The 21873-nt window shown below is 41.2% G+C and overlaps 1 protein-coding gene across 2 annotated transcripts in view; it reads right to left on the reverse strand.

The window, feature by feature from the left end:
• SMAD2 (SMAD family member 2) overlaps positions 1 to 21873 on the reverse strand; it is a 68712-nt gene that overhangs the window by 36335 nt on the left and 10504 nt on the right. For both annotated transcript variants that reach the window (XM_067545388.1, XM_067545387.1), the window contains exon 2: positions 15708 to 15996. In XM_067545388.1, coding sequence (XP_067401489.1) covers positions 15708 to 15943 — 236 coding nt within the window. In that variant the 5' untranslated portion in view covers positions 15944 to 15996. The remainder of the gene's footprint in view (positions 1 to 15707; positions 15997 to 21873) is intronic.

The following is a 21873-nucleotide window of genomic DNA, read 5'->3' on the forward strand; positions in this document are numbered from 1 at the left end:
TCCAGGGCCATCTCCTGAGTGTTGGTAACAGAGTCGGGATCCAATGCAAGTAGGATGGGGCCCATAATCACACCTACACGAAGAAGGAGCGCTGTGAGGAGGGGCCCATTACCAAGGGAAACCCCAAGAGGTTCTATTACAACCACGACATCAGCCAGTGGCCAATGGAGAAGTCCAGTGGAATGTAGGTTGAGTAGTGATGGTGTGCCATGGGCAAAGCAACAGCTTCTCCCTCAGATTCTGAAGGGGAGTTATCCCTCAGGGACCAAGGTAGAGCTGTCCTGATTTGGAAGGTAGAATAGGTCCACTGCCATTTGGAAGGCCTCCAGGGTTGAGGGGACCATCAGACTGCTGATTGCAGCATTTCTGGGAGTTGGTGGAGGGTCCCGCACCAGACAACACGCTGGCTCGGGAGAGAAAGCGTGGCCCGAGACGGATATCACTGTACTGGCTTCTCCCTGCTTGTCCCTCCTCCTGCACCCGTGAGCACCTTCTTTCAGTGCGCCTCTTTTTTCTTGGCACCGCCACCCCTGGGAGCAGTGACAGGAAGAGCCTGGTGTTGGAGGAGCACTCCGCACAGATGTAGATGTGCTTGGCGCCGATTCAGAACAGATTGGCTCCAAGACTGGTCTAGAGGGGCCGCCTCCATGAGAACGTCTTTCAGCTGAACGTCCTTGTTCTTTTTAGTGCAAGGTCTGAAGTCCCTGCAGATCTGGCACTTATCTTTAACTTGAGTCTTCCCCAGACATTTTAAACAGCTAGAGTGTGGGTTGACGCCTCACTGGCATTGGTTTGCCGCAAGAGGCACACGGCTTGAAGCCCAGGAATCAGAGCATGCCCAGCCCCTGGAGTGAATAGTCCCTCAACGACAAGGGCAACAAATCATATTACTATATACGCTAACACCAATTAAGAACTACAAAAACCAAACAAACAATATGACTAGAGAAGAGTCCAAACCACTCAGAAAGAAGCCTTGCTGCAGCACAAAGGGTCATTCCATCAACTGTCACAGGCTAAAACAGTTAAAAAGGAACAGAGAGGGCAGGGGCTGGCAGCACCCCTTATACTGGCGCATATGCGCATGACTCCAGAGGGCACTAGAGTCGACCCAACAGATACCACTGAGGGAAAAATCTATGGCAACTGTGCGTGACGCAGTCCACACACCCCTAGCATGGAACGGACATGAGCAAGCAATCGAAGAACCATCACATTTCAGCTTATGTTCATAACCTTACACAATGTTGCTACATACTGGTTAATCATATCATGGTGAAATGTGAGTTAGTTTTCAAATGACACCTCACAAGGCAAATTTTGTACCAAGACTGAGAGTCCTTGGTGAATTGGTCCAATGGTTAATTACTCTTACTATTAAAAATTTATGCCTTTTTTCCAGTCTGAATGTGTCCAGTTTCGACTTCAGCCACTGGATTGTGTTATAACCTTGTCTGCTACATTGGGATTAGAACTAAACAAGCAGCTCATGGAGACAAAAGCTACCTGGAACAGACTTTCATGACAGTCAGAGGGGCAGTTGAGAAAAAACAAACACAAAAAAACCCCAAACACCTAATATTAGGGGGTGTATTAACAGGAGTGTTGTATGTAAGACACAGGAGATAATTGTCACTACTCAGCACTGGTGAGGCCTCAGCTGAAGTACTGTGTCCAGTTCTGGATGCCACACTTTAGGAAAGATTTGGGCAAACTGGATAGAGTCTAGAAGACAACCACCACCACCACCACCAAAAAGATGAAAGGTTTAGAAAACCAGACCCACAAGGAAAGGTTAAAAAAGTGGGCCTGTTTAGTCTTCAGAAAAAAAGATTGAAGGGCCACCTGATAAGTCTTTAAATACATTAAAGACCGTTATCAAGAGGACTGTGATCAATTGTTCTCCATGTCCACTGAAGGCAGGATAAGTAATAAGGGGCTAAATCAGCAACAAGGAAGATTTAGGTTAGGCATTAGGAAACCTTTCTAACTAAGGGTAGCGAAGGAAGGTCTGGAATAGGCTTCCTAGGAAGGTTGTGAAAACCACACCATTAGAAGTTTTTAAGAACAAGTAGGAAAAACCCATGTCAGGGATGGTCTACGTTTATTCGGTCTTGCATCAGACTAGGGGCTGAAATGCATGACCTCTTGAGATCCCTTCCAGCCCTATGTTTCTATTATTCTAATTCAAATCAGTGGTACTCTATCAAAATTATAATGGCTACAGCAACAAGATCAAAATTCCAGCTTTTACGTCCAAGGGAAGGGCTAAAGATATACATGTATTGTAGTCTGAATATGAACTTTCAGAAATAAAAGCCAAGGGCAGAGTCCTGGCATTCTGGTAGCACTTCTTTTCCAAGTACTGCTGCAGAAATTGGCATTGAATTGAGGCAACAGTGTTACTGAAATCATGTACTAATCATACCCTTCCCTTGCTCACACCCCACGCTGTCAACTAGCACGCATGCTATTTCATGGATGTAATATCAGTAGAAAAAGGACAGTTTAATACATTGGTGATGCCATAACTTCAAAAGCACAAGTTCCAAGATTTCCATTTTCAAATCCAACCTGGTAGTAGTTGTACCCCAGTATATCATGCATGTGTTGTCCCCGAATAGTAGTACTTAAAGAGAAGGTGTGTTGAAAAGCTGTTTACTCAGACTAGCCTTAGGTACATCAACACCATCTCCTCTTTTATTCAGCCTCCTTGAGCATTCACTCGAACAGATACCAAGCAATGCTGGTTTTATGGCCTCCCTTGAAGTCCCATCATAGGTCTCTATTCTTGAAAGAGACCGGATTCATCTTGAGACTCCATCTGAGAAACCCCAGCTTGCTTTAATCAAGCACTTTGGATGGTGGGGCTATGAATTCTGCTGGTCATCTCAGTTTTATAAAATAAATCCTGAAACCAGAAATATTCCTGCTTGTTCTACATTTCTCAAGGACATTTATTCTATTAAATAATTTTGACAGCAAGACAATACTCTAGGGAAATCCTAGGCTTTGAATGCAAATATTCCAGATTTGCACATTCCTCTATTGTTGCAATCTATTACTGGTTACAGCATGGGGCAAACGGAGTCTAAATTGAATTTAGATAGGAGAATATGCCATGTAATTGTTCAGTGTGTGTTATATTCCGGTTAAAGGTTTGATTCAGTTATAGCTAACACTTATAAAAGGGATTCAGTTTTGGTCAGACACTGGTTTTAAGTTACCCATGTCACTTAAAGCACCTTTATGAATATCAGAAAGAAACTGCTTCTTTACAAGAATTCCATATAAAGTTCAACCTCTTACACTACATTTGTTCAGTTACTACTGTTGGTACTACACTGTGCTGTTTGACATCAGTTTAAAATTGCCAAGCACAGGCATATTTGTAAACTGAATTCTTAAAAGCAGAACACATTTATTGATTTAGAAAATAAAGATCTCAGGGGGCAACATTTAGTCTTTAAGGCAACAGTAGGTAACAAAGATTAAAATCCCACTGGTTTGGAGTATTCAACAAGCTAACCACAAATTACTAGATGGCTAGTTTCACAAGGAACTTTGCATTTATTTAGCCTCTGCTCTAGATTACTGACCCACTTATGAAGGGCTAAGCATCCCCCCTTACTCTGTTTGATAGAAAATTTATTTTCATGTTGTAAAAACACTCCTATAAAAAGTAACTTTATTTCGTAGACAGCCACCATGACAGACCAGCTGGAACCAATGTTAAACCTTACAGGAGCCAATCAGATGGGAGAAGTGCATGCAGTCTTGTGATACTACACGACAAAATCTGAGTTATTTAACTCAGCCTGGTCTATACTACAAAGTTAGGCTGATGTAACCCACCTTACATCGGCCTAGCTGTACACATTTCTGTGCTTAAATTTGTCTCCCACCAATATAAGTGCCCCATTACACTGACTGTCACACCACCTCCCCAAGTGGCATTGAGCCATGGTCAATGTACTGAGGTCGACAACACTAGAGCAGACACTGCATTACTTATCTCGACCTTAACAGCCCTCCAGCAGCTCTCTCTCAATGCTCACTTGACACGATTGGTGAACTCCATTGCCCAGAAGTCAGACACTGGAAGGTCCCCCTCCCCTTTAAACCTCAGCACTTTTTTTAAAATGCCCTTTCGTAATTATCCAGTTTGGCAAAGTACAGCTAGCCATTGTTGTGAGCAAATGCCCAACTAACGATGCCAATTCCATGCTCAAAACCAAAGCGCATCTGGAGTAGACAGAAGATACCTATCTCCTGAGCTTGTGGGGAGAAGAGGGTATGCAAGTACAGCTACAGACCAGCTGTAGAAATGTGGACATCTACGAGCAGATTGCACAAGGGCTGCAAAAGATGGGTGGGACAGAGATCAGCAGCGGTGCCAAGTGAAAGCGAAGGAACTGCATCAGCCATATCGGAAGGCCAAGGAGCCGAATAGTAATTTGGTGCCAAGCCGCAAACCTGCCACTTTTTATAAAAAGCTCTATGCCATACTTGGCAGAGACCTGCTACCACATCACAGACCACTGGATACCGCCAAGGAGCTTGAGTCACAGGCCCCTGGCATGAACAGCAAAGAGGACGACGACAACAGGCAACATGCAACTGGGGGTGCAGCTATGCCACGAGCCAGGACCTGTTTGAGACTCCACTACAGTCCATTCAGTAGAGTGCAAGTAATGCAAATGTAGGGAAAAGAAACTGGGGTAAGAGTGTAATTGTACTTCCCATTACAATGATGTGGTGACAGTGTCTGCAACTTAATAATGCACAATTAGCGGTTTATTAATTTTACTTGTATTAGAAGAGCCAGCAGTATGAAGAGTTACTATCTGCCTGAGGAGTTAGGTGGAGTGGGGGAAGAGGGGCTGCAGAGCACTTTATGTGCTACTCCAGAGGGAATTCCACACCAAAAAATAAGTTACACGCAGTATTTTAAAATTTTGCAAATTTTAAATTGGTCAGTAAGTGTGGCAGCTCCAGCATGGCAGTGGGGAGCACAGACCACTGCCTGCATGGAGGTGGGAGACCGCCCGCTAGGGACAGGGACTTGGCAGTGAGGCTGCACCCAACCCTGACAGTGAAAGGGCTAGGCCTGCCCCAGAAACAGATCATAATGGTGATACCATAAGGCTATTCCCTATTTTACTTCAGCATAACTCAGCTTTCCCAAGGGAACTTCATCCTATACTTGTTTTCAGAAAAAAAAAGAAGTGCCAGTGAGTTCTATGAGGCTTAGTCCAAAATTAAGTGCAGTCAGTCTTAGCTTTTTGGTAATCTGGAATCGGATCTGCATCCTTGCTGAAAAAAAAATGTAAATGATTAACTGAATAAGAAAGAACAATTATTCAAAATCATTTTTGAATTTTGTTTCAGGATTCCATTTAAGCACAAGAGACTGACTGTATCTGCAACAATTTCAGAGTCATCCATTGGTACTTTTAGCAGCAGTACTGCAAGTAAACATATTTCAGACAATAAAGTATCAGTAGCAAGCAAAAGATTTCAATCATCCAGTAAAACCACCGCCATGGATGGTTTTGTAGTAAGGACCAGCAAATACCAACAAGACAAGACATCATAGATGAAAAGATTGCTCAGTTTAATTTATGCCACAAATTCTCCTTTTCGAATTGTTCATAGATACTTCATTGACATGGTTGAGTCTTTACGACCAGGCTACATTCCACGCGGTAGAGCAGACACTGGTAGAAGGTTACTAGACAGTGTATGAGAAGGAACTTGAACAGTGTGCAAGAAATACTATGGGGAAATTTGCCAGGTTAAGCCTTGATGGGTGGAGCAATGTACACAATGATCCAGTAATCTGTTGTCACACAGGCACATAAGATGGGGTTACATATCATTCAGAAACAATAGATACATCAGGCAATGCCCACACAGAATATTTAAATGGCGGCAGTGAAAGCTGTAATAAACGGTGAACAAAAATACAACTGTCACGTACGCAGTTATGTCACAGACAATGCTGCAAACATCACAAAGATGAGAAGATACTTAAAAGAAGAAACGGAAGGATGTTCCTTAACATATGGCCCATTTAATGCATCTTTTAGCCAAAAAGACTTAAGTATGTCTTCTCCAGGAATAAAAGAAAATGCTGAAGTCGCAAAATACTTCCGTAACAACCATTTTGCTTCAGCTTCACTGAAGAGAGCAGGAGGATCCAAATAGTCTTCCTCAAGATGTTCAATGGAATTCTGTGGTTGGTTGTTTCGAACAATTTAAGAATTGGCCTATTCTCATAAAACTGTGTGAAGAAAATCATAAAATAGATGGAAGCATCTCATCCAAAGCATCTAACACTGGATTAAAGAGGAATGTAGAGGATATGCTCAGTATATTGAAGCGTATATCCATAGTTTTAAACAAACTTCAGATAAAATTGTTGCTGCATTGCTGATGTTGTTGAAATTTGGAAGGCACTTCAAGGGACATTGAAGGAAGAAATACCTCACCATAAAAGTTTAAAATTGCAGGCAATAAAGAAGCGAATGGATCAAGCACTAACTCCACTTCATTTTCTTGCAAACAAACATTGTCAACCCCAGACAAAGTGTGTAAAAATCAGGCCAGATGGCCACAAAAAGGTATACCAGGGCTGGTATGAGAGCCCTAGAATGCCAAAGGCCCTTTTTCCTGCAGGAAGAGGAGAGATTACTGCAGGGCGATTAGAGGCAGGTGGACCCAATGAAGGGCTACTCAAGCTGTACTTAAACCCTGGCTTCCCTAAAGGGAAGGGGAGGAGAGAGGGAGGGACAAAAGAGGAGAAAGCTGCCAGGAGGTTTGTAGCAGGTGGAGGAGAAACTTCCCCCAGGCTAGGAGACAGTGCTTCTCTGCAGCCAGAGGAGCAGAGAAGGAGAAAATCCTTGGCCTCAGCCGGCAGGAGGGAGCCACAGCAAGGTACCTCCCCGGAAGGGAAGGGACAAAAGACTTGTCCAGTGTGGGGGCGGAGTTACTGCAGGCCCCACTGATACAGGAGATCGCTGCCAATAGGTGAGAACAAGGGGGGTTGCTATACCACAAAAGGTAGATGCCTAACTTCTGAAGAAGGTGATGCTGCCATGGCATGGGCATCTCAAAATCACTCCTCAATTATGCCAGTCATAATAAATTTTAGGGCTGGAGCAGAATCATTTAAACAGTACATGTTTACTGATGTTGTGAACAAAGTCACTTCCCTGAATTGGTGAAAACCATTAGCCAGGCACCTTGAAACAGAGTTCCTTCAGTTGCTAAGCCAACTTTTCACAGCAGTAGCTTCCTCTGCAGGCACCGAGAGAATATTTTCATTGTTTGGTATTATTCACTTGAAGCGAAGAAATCAACTGGGAGTTGAAAGAGCAGGAAAACTCATTTCTGTTTCAGTCTATGAATAAAAACAGTGGGAGTGAGGAAAATGAGAGCTAGTTGTAGAAGTTTTAAGGACAGTGTACGTTTAGTGTTGTGATAACTTCTGTTCAAGTTCATAACATTTGAAAATAAAAAAAAATAGTTTAAGGACAGCCATCAGCCCGCAACTCAGGAGACTGCTGCAATTGCAAATGTGAAATGTTTATGTAACATTTAAGATTTAGTTTAATAAAATATAAGTACTATTGTGTTTGTGTGAGATTTAGTTCTTATCATTCCTAATGTACTGCTGCTGCATCTGCAGGTAATGAGTAATCTGTACTATTTCCTAAATTAATGAAAATCAAGTTCTGATGTCCCTGCGTTGGAGAGCTGGGGCGAGTTCAGCACACATTACTGCATCTGTGGCCTTGTGCAGCTGAAAGTTCTGCAGCCACTGCTCATCATCCCAGGTGGGCATCACAATACGATCCCATCAGTCAGTGCTCGTTTCACAGGCCCAGAAGCAGCACACCGCCATCTGCAGTTGCTCCAACACCAAAACAACCTTGAAGGTTCTTGCTATGTCCCAAAAAATAGTGATGTTCCCTGCAGATTTGATTTTTCTTATGGCTCTGCAAATACTAGAGAATCACGTCCTTTGCTTGCAACACTTATGGCAATAGTGCAGAGCTGTGCAGGATCCTTGCTTCTACCAGAGGTGGCAGACAGTGAGGAGTAACAAGCAGGTTTTTTCAAAAAGGTGCAAAAATTATATGATATAGATGAGATTATGGGATGGAGACAGTTCCATACTGGGAAGTTGGCCCTTGCTCCCAGTCACTCCTTGTGACTCATTTCTGCCCCATCATGCATTGCAAAAGCTTCCCAAAATACAGTGCACTAGCCTGTGGTGGATTGCACACTTGATACCCACCCTTGGTGCCCGGCACATTGACACAAGGACTTCTGGGAGTATGCACAGCACTGACGCAAGGAGCCAAGCATGCATGTGAACAAGTGATATACTAACTGCACTTGCATCATGACCAAAGTTTGTAGTGTAGACATGGCCTCAATACCTGATCACTCTCCAGATCTTCTAAATCTAATCAGTTGCCCTGAATAAGAAGGTATAGGAGTACTTAGTACACTAATCCAAAACAACCATCTCAGGGTATGTCTACACTGACCATGGCAAAATTTGCCGCTGTCCGATTGATTTATCTGGATCAATTGAGCGGAAGTGAAGAGCTGTGCAACTGATCTGGAAGTCAATACGCATTTCGGGTATGCATTTCCCATCGGCTCAGCAGAGACGTCAAACTAAACTGAAGTTACACAAACTACTCTGCGTAGCTTGCATAACTCCCGTCTACTGCCACCAAATTTCACTGGCAGCATAGACCAGGTCCCAGAAAAGAGTTCACTTAACAAAATTTTAAGTGTTTGTCACAAGGAACCTCTAACTAGGTCAGACAAGGTTAGTGTAATAGTCATTCCCTGTCCAGAAGTCTCACTGGCAACAGCTGCTATTCTAGTTCTAAGAAGTGTACTAGCAGGGCATACAGCACTTGTCCATGCCAATGCTTCTTCCTGTCATTGCAGTTATATCTATCACTTATATGGTATCAACGTGCAGGCTCAAATAAGTATAGTTAATGAGAAATTAATTTGCCAATTTCTATGCCAAGTGGTGAGCAACAGAAGTTGTGCCTCTTATGGTAAAAGCTGGATGGTGTCGAAGGGCATATCTGCTTCATAAGTAAGACAGCACGATTTTGAATGAGAGATAGTGATATGCTACTGTCTCTCTGATCAAGGTCAGTCTGTCGACAGGGCAAGGCATTCTCTTACCAATGTTTGGAGCAAACTACTTCAATATGGGAGGGTAGGTACATACAAAGCACTTTCCAAGTAAAAGAAGCAGAGATGATATTGATGAAGTACTTATTTTCTTGGAGACAAGATTCTCCAATACCATTAAGGTAGTTATGCGTGTGTACAGACATTTGCTTTTATTCTTGCTGATGAAAGCCAGTTTCCACAGATGAGAGCTGGAAATTGCTGAGATTAGAAATACCTGCTTGGATATTGTGCAGTTCAAAACCCTGAGTGCTTCTTGAAAGGGCACCATTTCTTCCTGCTTGGTGAACATCCTAACAACCGACTTCAAACTCTCATAACTGTTATGACATTATTTCAGTGATTGTGAGGTGTCAAGGTGAAAAGACATCTGCCCATATATCTGCAACTTTGAATGCAGCTGGGCACAAGCCACAAGACTGAAGAGCATTTTCTATTATAGAAGAGCAATACTTCTCCTATAGTTAAGCTTATTGTTTAAAGCTCCACTACTCTAAGTGCTCTAAAAATCCATAGAGCTACTTGGATTGCCTTGAAACATGGTGTACCTCATGGGGAGAAGTGATTTGATTAGTGATCCAAATTTGGGGCCATTTGACCAAGGGGTTTGAGGCAAACACGCTTTGGGGGTGGGAACACAAAAACTAACCAGCTTTTCCTAAAAATGATACATTCTGGCAGTCTTTTGCCCACAGATGGAGGTCAAACCAGGGCTCAGATCATTGCACTCGCGTCTCAGACACTTGAGGATTACTTCAGCAGAGTGCTTGGCACTCACCAGCCCTTCAGGGCAAATCAAATTAAAATGTTATTTGAAAATAGTCTGCTTCTTTAGTTAGGCATGCGCCAAGCAGCAGCAGGCATATTGCTCCAATCTACCTCTGTCAAATGGTTGTTTTTTTCTTATTTTAAGGAAATGTAATCTGAGTACAGCAGAATATTCAGTAAATGCTGAAGCTATTATTTGAAAAGAAAATAATTACACATGTGACCGCTTGCTGGGAGCATAGGGGTGATTAAGATGCAATAGGTGGTCATAAGGGCATAAATAGGAATAGGTGATAGTGATTAGGAGGGAGTGAGGGGAGAGGGCAAGAAGGGTTGGAGAATGTGAGGCATAGCAAAGGAAATTAGAGAATATGAGTGTGGGGCCCAGTTTATAGGACGGGAAGACTGGGTGGATCTGGGGCAGGAGGCCCCACTAGAGAGTGGGCAGTAGGAGTAAGCAGCCCAGCTCAGCATGCAGCTCAGGCTACATAATTTACATAGCATGCGACCCTTCAGTATATTGCTGCTAGTGATGGGTGTACACAGACAGCATCAAGGAGCAGGAGACTACAAGGACCAACTTCTGACACATTAATGGCTTCTACAGTGCCAAATGATGGGTTAATGGGATAGCAAGGGGACAGAGCTGGAAATGATGCAGGGAATGGGATGATGCACGATCTCTCAGATGTTTAAAGTTACAGTACTATAAAAACCCATGTTATAAAAAACAGTCAAGATTTTGGGACAGACTATGGATGAGATCTCTCACCCACTCTGTTGGCAACTACTGCCCACATTTCAAAGCACAGCCATTATCCCCATTCCACTATAATAAAATGTATTAGGCAGGAGGGGCAAAGGGAAAAAAAAAAAAAAAGAGGACCACTTAGGAAGGACATAGCTAATTGTGGGGCCTAGTGGAAAGGCCACTGGAATGGGACTATTCCTCTCTCTGCCACTGGCCTGCTCAGTGACTTTGGGCAAATCACTTCATCTCTGTGCCTGTTTCTGACCTGTAAAACTGGGAAGGACGTAAGAGGTCTTTGAAAGCAACTGATGAAAAGCACTATATAAAAGCCAGAGCTTGATCTACACTCAAATTAGGTCAACATTGCTATGTTGGTCAGGAGTGTGAAACAAAACCCAAAACCACACAGCTCCTCCCTGACTGACCTAACTCAAATGACCCAACCCCCAGCATAGGCACAGCTATGTCAATGGCAGCATTCTTCTATCAAGATAGATAACATTACTCAGGGAGTTGGTGTTCTTACACCAACAGAAAAAACCCTGTGCTGGTACAGTCTCTGTAGTGCAGAGATGGCCTAGGTTTTTTGATTACCACTTAGGTCACTAACACTTAGATGAGAACTCCTACCCATGGCAACAAACTTCATTAGAGTAGTTAAGTTTGCCCAGTGTTAGCTTGTCTCTCTCTAGAAGATCAAGTTCATGAAACACAAACTTCTGAAAACTAGGACATACAGAGTTAAGGCAAACGCCCACATAACCTTCACTATGCCCTCTTAGAGCGATGCCCCAAAATACACATACATGCATTGTGCCTGCTCACTAACACTGAGGCACTACACGCACGTGCCCTGTGCTCAAAAACACTAAGCCTACTCCCAACAGGACACCACACTTGTAAAACTTACCAGTTCCTTCACACAGGGCACCATCTAAACCTATACTTTCTCCTGCTCATCATTAAATCCAGACTGTTCTCATATCCCACCTTGCTACTGACAATACCCAGGGCAAAACTACCTCAGCGCCATGCTATTGACATGAGAGTTGCGTAGGCTGAGTGACAGACTCTGCTCTGAAGGTACACATGTACCTCTCTCCTTTGCTTTCTAAATGTGACCAAGTCTGCTGAACACCCATATCAAGTTATGACTGTACCCTAAGAAGTCTCACTTCTTCTGTACAAAGTAGCAAAGATCTTTGTCCTGCTTTTGTATCTCTAGGACAGCAACTTCAATGCAAGACAGTTGGTTGAACATGAGAAGTTTTATATAATGGCAGTAATTCCCCCCACATACAGAAAAGAGCATCCTTACTTAATGCTATTCTACATTTGAAAAGAGAACTTTAGACTACTGTGTTGACACTAGTTTTTCCCTTCATTTTCATCTAAAAACCTGACAAATGCACTAATTTGTCTCAGGGGGGAGGAGAATATGTTCAAGCTAAAGTGCTAATATCACATATTTAAATTCCTCATTCTGGGCTTCACTGAGGAAGACTTCTGCAGCTTTCATATCAAACTCAAGTCTTTTAGGACAGTCTCAAATTGATCTGTGCCACCTTTTGGGTGCTGAAAATGAGCACTCTCTTCCTGAATAAAGCCAATGTTGAAAAGCTGTTAGAACAGAGCTGTAGAAAGTACCATAGTATAGCCGGTACATTACGTAATGGTACAGGTGGTGGTGTACGGCTTGCATCTGTCATAGTGAACGGATTTATACTTTGAAACACATCTTTAATGAAAAGCTTCAAGAGTCACAAATTCACCTTTTATTCTTTTTTACCAAGTCCATATCAGCTACTCCACTACTTTTCCCAGGATTGATATCAAACTGAAAGGACTAATTTACCCTTTTTAAAAATTGACACAACGTTAGCTTTCTTCCAGTCCTCTGAACCTTCCCCATTGCTCCAAGACTTTCTCCACACCATTCACCATTTTATAGACCACTATCAAAACCCCTCCACCAGCAGTCTTTTACCAAGCTGACTAGTTCCAGCCTTTTCAATCTCTCCTCATATAGTTGATGTTCCATACCCCTCGTCATTTGTTGTCCTTCTCTGTACCTTTTCCAATTCTAGTTTCTAATTTGAGATTGCATGCACTTCTGGTTGGCCAATGTTCAAAATGTGAACATACCATGGATTTAATACAGGGGCATTTTATTTTCTGTTTTATCTATCCTTTTCATAATGGTTCCTAACATTGTTAGGTTTTTTGACTACCACTGCACCTTGAGCAGATGTTTTCAATAGAACTATCCACAATGAATCCAGGATCACTTTCTTGAGTGGTAAAAGCTAATTTTGACCCCATCATTTTGTATATATAGGTGGGATTATGTTTTCCAATGTTGGATTTATCAATATTGAATTTAATCCATTTTGTCACCCTGTTTTGGGAAATCCCTTTGTAACTCTGGCAATTTGCTGTGGACTTAACTACCTTATATAATTTTGTAATATCTGCAAACTTTGCCATCTTGCAGTTCACCCCTTCTCCAGATCATTTATCAATATGTTGAATGGCACTGGTCCCAGTACAGATCCTGATTCACTATTTACCTCTCTCCATTCTGAAAGCTGACTATTTATTCCTATCTGTTGTTTCCTAACTTTTAGCCCATTACTGATCCATGAGAGGACCTTCCTTCTTATCCCATGACTGCTTACTTTGCTTAAGAGCCTTTGGCATGGGATCTTGTCAAAGGCTTTCTGAAAGTCCAAGTACACCATACCAATTGGATCAGTCTCATTCATACGCCTGTTGACATCCTCAAAGAATTCTAATACATAGTGATGCATATTTCCCTGTACAAAAGTAGTATTTACTCTTCCCCAACATACTGTGTTCATGTGTCTGATAGGGATGTAAAAATTTTAATTAAAAATCCATTTAAACATTCTAAAAATAGAACGTTTAAACAGTTAAACGTTGTATGGGGGGCGGGAGGGAGGGAGCTATGCTGGCCTCAGCTCTTCACTGCCAAGTGAGAGCTGCTTAGCTGCAGACCTCACCCCCGGCTGTGGTAGCTGTGCAGCTCTCACTCATAGGGAGCTGAGCCCAGCTGCAGCCGCCCACCCTGCGCTGGGCTCCGCGCCTCCACGCCTCAATTACAGTGATCTTAAGAAGTTTCCACAGTTTGCAGGCATTTCACTCGACAGTTTCTTTCAATTTCCATTTAACTGGCTTCCTCATTTTTGTGTAGTTCCCCTTTTTGAAGCTAAACGATGCTGTGGTGGGTTTCTTTGGTACCTTCCCCTCCCCCTCCAAGGATGTTAAATTTAATTACAATATGGTTGCTATTACTGAATGGTTCAGTTATCTTCACTTTTTGGACCAGATCCCATACTCCACTTAGATTAAATCAAGAACGGCCTCTCCCCTTGTGGGTTCCAGGACTAGCTGCTCCAAGAAGCAGTCATTCTTTGCATCCTGTCCTGAGGTGATACTTATCCAGTCAATATGAGGATAGCTGAAATCCCCTATTATTAGTGGGTGTTCTGATTTTTGTATCCTCTCTAATCTCCTAGAGCATTTCACAATCACCATCGCCATCCTGGTCAGATGGTTGCTAGCATATTCCAACTGCTATATTGATTCATACATATAATTTCTAGCTAGAGATTCTATGGCACAGTTTGATTCATTTAAGATGACTATATTTGACTACTTTCTTTTATATATAGTGCCACTCCCCCACCAGAACAACCTACTTTGTCATTCCTATATATTTTGTACCCTAGTGTTACCATGGTATCTCATTAAGCACCAATTAATTGCAGTTACTACAGAAATAAGACATTGCTGCTGGGAAGTAAAAAGAAGGGGGGGGGGGATGTAAAAAAATAGTAGACCTAAAAGATCTTTTTCCAAAAGACTATGCCATATATAAAAAGGAATTAAATGCTATTACTACACAATGGCTATAATCTACTGTGCATTAAAGGTTTGTATGCAGTTTCAAGTTTCTTGGTCCATGAGTTCTAATTAAACAGAACTCAACCTCACAAAAACAGGAGCAAATGCCTGCTTTTGCAGCTCCTTAGGCTTAAAATATCTCTTATGTGCCTAAAGGTATCATTTTATAAGATCCTGGAGTAAGTTTTTCAGAACAAGGAAAAACAAAAGCACCTTGAAGTGCTCGGATATTTACTTAAAAAAAGTTTAATGGAAATAATGCACTTCTCAGCAGAATTATGCATGATATGGATCTACAGTAGGCCAGACTAATACCTATAAGTATGATCCTTTCACCCAGCAGCTGCTATGACAAATTGAGAAAGTCAAAGAGGAAGAAATGCAAGTCATTCACCTATATATCAATATAAGACACAGGGCGAGATGTACTCAAAGTTAATAGGAATTGCTTTCATTAATTGGTAACAAAGAATAAGTGCACAGTAAGTTGTTCTCACAGCTAAATGCCTCAGGGCATATAGGAGGAGATTTCCCCTCCAAGGGAAAAAAGGGCTACAGCTTGTACAACTGAAGTGAGTTTACCATACCTCTAAAGATGACCTTTACATATAATTAGCTGACTGAAGTGTTGACCAAGGAAAAACAAAAATCAATTTAAACACTGGAAGTGGGGGCTCTGTAGGCCCTTCCAGGGCTGTTAACTGAAAGACTCGGAAAGAAAATGCTACAACCTAACAGCTCACAGAACCACTGTAACATGCATAAGTGGGAATCATGGTAGTAATTTTAATTGACGGGTCTTAAGATATTTGTCTTACTGAAGATTTAGAGACCTTATGAAGAATATTGTTCAATTGTAAAAGTTAGAATAAGCACTGAGACCATGTTAAACTAGTTTTCAAAGAAAAAAAGTTAAATATTTTGAACGTTACTTACACAGTGCTTTCTATAGAGATCATTTAAAATAGGAGTCTAATCAGCCACTTGTTAAATAATTTGAAGTGATTTCAAACCAGACAGTACTTACCTTGGTATTGTAACACATTTTGTATTGCAGTTCTGAGTAGTGATAGCTTTCTCAAGCTCATCTAGTTGGCCTGTTTTCTTAAGCTTCTTGACTAAGCTTTTCACTGCCTTCTCACACCATTTTTCTTCTTGACCATTCTGCTCACCGCCACCAGCCCCACCAGAACCACCAGCTGATTTCTTCCACCCCAGCAGTCTCTTCACAACTGGTGGAGTGAACGGCAATATGGATGACATGTTCTCATGAGATACAGCCCTCTGTGTCCAGTAAGTTAGCTGCCCTATCCAATCTGAGGAAAGAAAGATTAGATATATTAGCACCTACTTTTTAGTAGGGTAAAAGCCTTGGTAAAATTCTTTACTCCCCAGATGTAGCAGAATCTGAGGAGCTAGTCAGACGATTGAAGTTTTGTTTTGTTTGTTTGTTTGTTTGTTTTGGGGGGGTCGGGGGGAAGGGGAGATTGGTTTTTTTAAGAAGATGGAAAATTGATGCTATGTTAACAGATTAGATTCCAGTCAGGTACAAGTTTTCCCTTCCGACACGAGAGTGGTAGCAACCCAGCTATCCACTTCCTCCCTCCAAACCCACACAATGTACCTATGGGATTTTTTTAAAACCTTTTAGAATGTTCACAATAAGGTATAAGTCAAACTCTACACACCTGTTTTAAAGTTTAAAAAAGGCAAGGGTTTTTACAGAAAAATGCCATCTTGTTGTTCCAGAACAACTGGCCTATGATTAGTGGAGAAATCAATTTGTCTGTCCGATCTAGTTTCCCCCTTGTGATACTACTTGTTGATAAGCTAATATTAAAAAGAGTTAATCTACTCATTTTAAGGAAGCAGTTCAATAAAATACAACAGAGTTTTAAAGAAGTGACTCATCTAGATGCTACTAAAAGGATTGACTACAAAATAATCCCCCAAACTGAATAGATTATACAAACCCAATTCGTTTTGATAAGATTGACAGGAAGGGGGAGACAGTGCTGGTTTTCTGCAAGCTATTTGAGCCTAAACATGGACAATTAAATATTCCAAAATTCACTGAGGATACCAAGACCTTTATTTGTACATAACCCAAGCTTTCATCCACTGGTGTTTTCAATAGAAGTGGTTAGATCTATTTTCGCATCATATGGTCTTTCATTTGATAGCCACTATCACTTCAGAAAGAAGTCAACAGGATGTCTGTGGGTTTATAGAACTGCAAGACTGGGAAGGACACTGAAATGCATGCCATCCTGTCTGATGCTGTTTGACTATTTTGTATCAGCTTTAACCATTGTAAATAATTCTTAACTTGTGTAATTTTTATTATGTTTAATAAATTTTAGAGAATCCATATAAATCCAAAACCCACCTTATAGTTTGGGGGGCAGAGAGACAAGTGTCGTGATTTTCCTAAGGACACTTGTCTTGTGAATAAAGCATGGGACTGAAGGTCAGAAGACACAAGCTCCAATTGTGTTTCCAATCAGACTTGTTTGAATTTCAGCAAACCACTTAACTGCCAAGCCTCTATTCCCTCACCTGTAACGTTTATTCACTTCATAGAGAGCTGAGAGACTTAAGCATTTGCTCTTGGCTCCCACACCTAAAATCAATCCACTAAATCAGAGGTTTCAAAGTACTGTTGTCCCCAACCAGTGCCTGCACACACACCTTCAGTTCTCTTCTAATATAAGGAATTTCACTTAAAATTGAGATTTCTCCCATGTGAGCTATCAATCATACTTGTTTGACTTCATAGGCTTCAATATGAAAGCATCACATCTCAAATTTTGAAAAATTTCACGTTTGCTTTCACCGAATATGCATTATTTTCTATTAAGTAATATTTTTTTAACTCTGTTACACTTGGTGAATATCCATTTTGAGCAACTTCCCAACACTTCAATTAAAAACTATAAGTTATGATCTGGTTACCCAGGTATCATTGACTGACTTCACTGGAGTGAAATAGGTGTATTTGAGGCAAACTCTGTCCTCAGACTTGGTCTTCTACACAATGAGCTCTGTATAAGAGATGTATATATGAAGATGGAGAACATTGCCAGTCTTTCCAATATCTATAATGACTGCATTAATTTTGCACAGAGCTACTTCCTCCATGTATTACAATAAAATAAAGCCATTCAACTGGAGTCCTACCTCCAATGGAGCCAAGACGACTGAGTTCAATGTCTGATTTATTTTTTTTTTAAAAATACACAAAATAGGACCCCTAAAAACTAAGCCTTCTTTACACTTCACATAGGAAAAGCTATACTGGTGCAGCCCCATGATCCATCTAGTCCACTATTTTGTCTGACAGTGACCAAAACCAGATGCTTCAGAGAAAGCTACAAGAAACTTCAGTGAGCAGATGAGGGATAATCTCACTCCCATAAAGGTCTCATACTAATCTTTAACCATGTCAAGCTCTGAAGCATGAGGTTTTATCTCCTTTCAAAAACTTTGTTGTTAACTAGCTACAACTCTGATACCCTTGACATCCAAATAAGGCTCCAATCCCTCTGACTCTTGCCAAGTTCTTGGCCTCTGACATTCTTCAGCAGTGAGTTCCAACATAATAACCAATTTTATTAAATTTCCTTTTATCATTTTTAAGTTTGCCACCTTTCAGCAGCAGCAGCATTTATTTAGTTTAAAATAAAAAAATAAATAGTATTGAGCAATACATGTTTGCTGCTGAAGTTCTTAAGACAGTCAAACCAGGACGGAACTGCTGGGAATCACAGGCTAGGAACTAGGGACCTAAAAGCCTAACTGTTAAATGTTTTTAAGCAGCTGATTACCATTTAAACTCGAGAGGGGGGGGGGGGGGGGAGTACTGCTGAGCTACCCCACCCTGAGCCAGAGCAGCTGGGTACTTCTGGTTCACAGGAGGCGTGGAGCCCAGTGCAGTTCTCCCCACAAGTGCAGAGCAGAGGAGAGCTCCAGCTGGACTCGGCTCAACTCCCAACCAGCAAGAGCTGCCCAGCTAGACTCTGTGGTGGAGGAGCTGCATCTATGCGGCTCTCGCTTGGCAGTGAGGAGCAGAGTCCAGAGCAGCTCTCCTGCTCCCCCATGTTTAACCATTCTAATTTAGAACCTTTAAAAACACATTTTTTTAAACAGATTTTTACATCCCTACCAAGTACCAAAGCGGCTTTTTTTTAACAACTGTAGATTTTGCACGTGCCAATAAAACATCTTCATATCAGTTTATTCAACTAGTTCAGTTCAATGACTAGTGAAGTTCATTCAAAGTTAAGAAATCAATAGAGAGCTCAACATACAGGAAAGCTTGTTTTCCTCTTCCAACATATGCATAAAAATTAGGTCTGAGTATGAGATCTACACATTCTAAAACCCTTGAAGAACATCAGTTCAATTTACTAACTACTTCCTTTGTTTCTTTAATCAGTTAGCTCTGCAAAACATAGCTCTGATACCTTAAAAAGTTTCTTGCATATTAAAAAAAAAGTTATTTAATAAGCATTTTAAAGTGTTGTTTTTATGTATTTGTTAATTTCTATCCAACTAGAGCTTGATACAAACTACAAGTAAAATGGTGAATGATGCATTTTTATTAACAAATAAATGTACAAGTTAAGAAACTTAATAAAAAGTAATTAAGCTTAAATATATATATAGTGGACTCCCCTGGTTACCCAAAAGATGCACCAGAGTTAACAAAGATTGTATATAGCTGCAAATCAATACCTTTTTTGGTTACTAATCAATGAAAAAAAAATCAACCTCTCTAAGAAAAACAATACTACACACACAAAATGAGACAAATCAATTATTTACATCAAGGTTTCCCATTTGCTGATTTAAATGATTATTTTAATCATCAATTTTAATTGCTTTGATTTCAACCAATGTACCCTACCTTTCAGGATCTTTGAACATTCATTTGTTTTTCTGTTATGAGACCGTGAACAGAAACCACCCACCTGCATTCACTGTCCTTCATACACTTATTTGCCTCTAAGGTAAAAATCCCATATGCTCCACCTCTTCATAGGAGAGTTTTCCATGCCCTTAATTCTTGTTGCAAAATTAGAGAAAGTTCAGAGAAGAGCAACATCCTTTTTGAGACGGGTAACCAATACCGCACAGTGTTCTCCATCAGAACATAGCACTGATTTACAATGACATCACAGATTTTGTATGCTCCATCCCGCTCTTTATACATCCTTATATTTTGTTTGTTTGTTTTTTACTACAGCTGCACATTTAGCCTATGACACACAGGTCCCTTTGCTGAGTCTCATTGATTGAGAGCAGTTAAATGCAAAGGCAAAATCATACTTAAGCACTAATCAACATTAAGCTTATCTACCATACTCCTTTATCCACTTTGACATGCCCAAGAAAGGATTAGACTAGGACTGTGAAACGATTAAAAAAATAATCGCAATTAATTGTGAGATTTAAAAAACTGCAATTAATCCCAGTTTTAATCACACTATTAAACAGTAGTCGAATACCATTTAGTTAAATATTTTTGAATGTTGGGGAGCGGCAACTGTTTGTTCAGCAAACTGTTTCTTTAAGCAGAGCACTCACCAGCCTGAACACTTGTTCAGACAACAGAAGCTGCTGGCAGCTACCTGCCTCCTGACCCAGAGGCAGCAGCACAGACAAGCTCCCTGTTCCCCCACCCCAGCTCAGTGGCAACCAGGTACATTAGCTGGGGTAGGGGGACACCCCAACATCAACACAGCAGACAAGAGGTAGGCTTCCAGTCTGGAGCAGCTTGGCCAGGGGCCGCTCCTTTGGGGGGTAGGGGGAGAAGGCAGGAGCAGCAATGGAGCAGGGTGGCAGGAGAAGGGGCATTAATTTGTTTTGAGTTAATTACGTGCATTAACTGCGATTGACAACCCTAGATTAGACAATCTTCCTTTGCAGAAATACTGGTTAGACCCAAACCAAATCAGAATCTTCTAGCTCTGAAACGATAATTAAAACAGGCTAAACGGTTCATCGGGTTCAGGTGAAAAGCTCACTATCTAGTTCTCCAGGACCTATTTTAAATACAGGTACATTTGCTACTCTCCACGGTAGCGGATTCTGAATGAGATGGCAACTGATTTTGAGAGAGTGACCACATTCAGAAAAAGGAACCCTAGAAAAACCTGTTTAGTTATTAATTTGAGCGCGCGCGCGACCCTTCACAGTGCAGAGAACAGAATAGTTTCAGAATTTTAATACTGCAGAACAATGCCAAGACTCCTCACACCCCCCTTCAAATTTTGGGATGCTTAATTTTCCTAAAACAGCTTCTTCCTCCTAGTCATTGTTATATTTGTTAAGGGCTTGGTTGTGTTTCAATAAAGTTGATCTGTCTATTTGTGACTTTATTCCACCTGTGGCCCACACATTTGTCATGCAGAGCAGAGAGATGTGGTAAGAATAGGGCAGGACTGTTCTGTTAAAATTTTCAAGTCTCCTAATAAAAAAATTACTTTTGCATATGCTTGACTAGCTTTATTTGTAAAGCTATGCTCTCCCTCAAATTCAGCAGCTACACTACAAAGCAGAGGCTATTAACACATGAAATCTGACTGCTCACACCTCAACTCTGATCAGGTAGGGAAGCGCACACAAGGAACTGGTAATAAACTGTCACCTTTAAAATGGCTGAAAAGTTCAAACTTAAAAATAAAAAGCCAAGCATGGAACCCTTCAGAAATTTTCCTTCTGATGCTAAGAAGTTATGAGCAATTGAAAATATGGCTATGAAGAAAAGTTTTGCAAATTCTGGAACAGTGTCAGATTTTGATTCAGATCCCCTTCACCTACATCTCTGTCATATGATCCAAAAGTTATCCCAATAGGAAATGAACGCTGTAACTCACCTTTCCGTGCACCAAGCAAAAAGCCACAAGTGAAGAGATGCACAATTGTGGCTGGAAAACTGATGCAAAGTAGTAACAATATGGATACTAATCCCATATTGTGCTGATAAATTACTTGAGCTTTTGCCAAACTAAGTTTTATTCTGCTCTCCTTTCCATTCCTTCAGCAAGTCCTCCACTGGGAGTCCACAGGGCTCTGTTCCAGACCCCTGCCACTTCACTATTTACCCTATTTAGTGCTTTCATCCACCTACATAGCTGCACCACCACATTATAGTGATTCGAGTCTTCTACAATCCCAACCCATCACCA

This window comes from Emydura macquarii, unplaced genomic scaffold (genome assembly GCF_026122565.2).
Source record: "Emydura macquarii macquarii isolate MOO-44397 ecotype Brisbane River unplaced genomic scaffold, CSIRO-AGI_Emac_v2 contig_1045, whole genome shotgun sequence".
Classification (NCBI taxonomy): domain Eukaryota; kingdom Metazoa; phylum Chordata; order Testudines; family Chelidae; genus Emydura; species Emydura macquarii.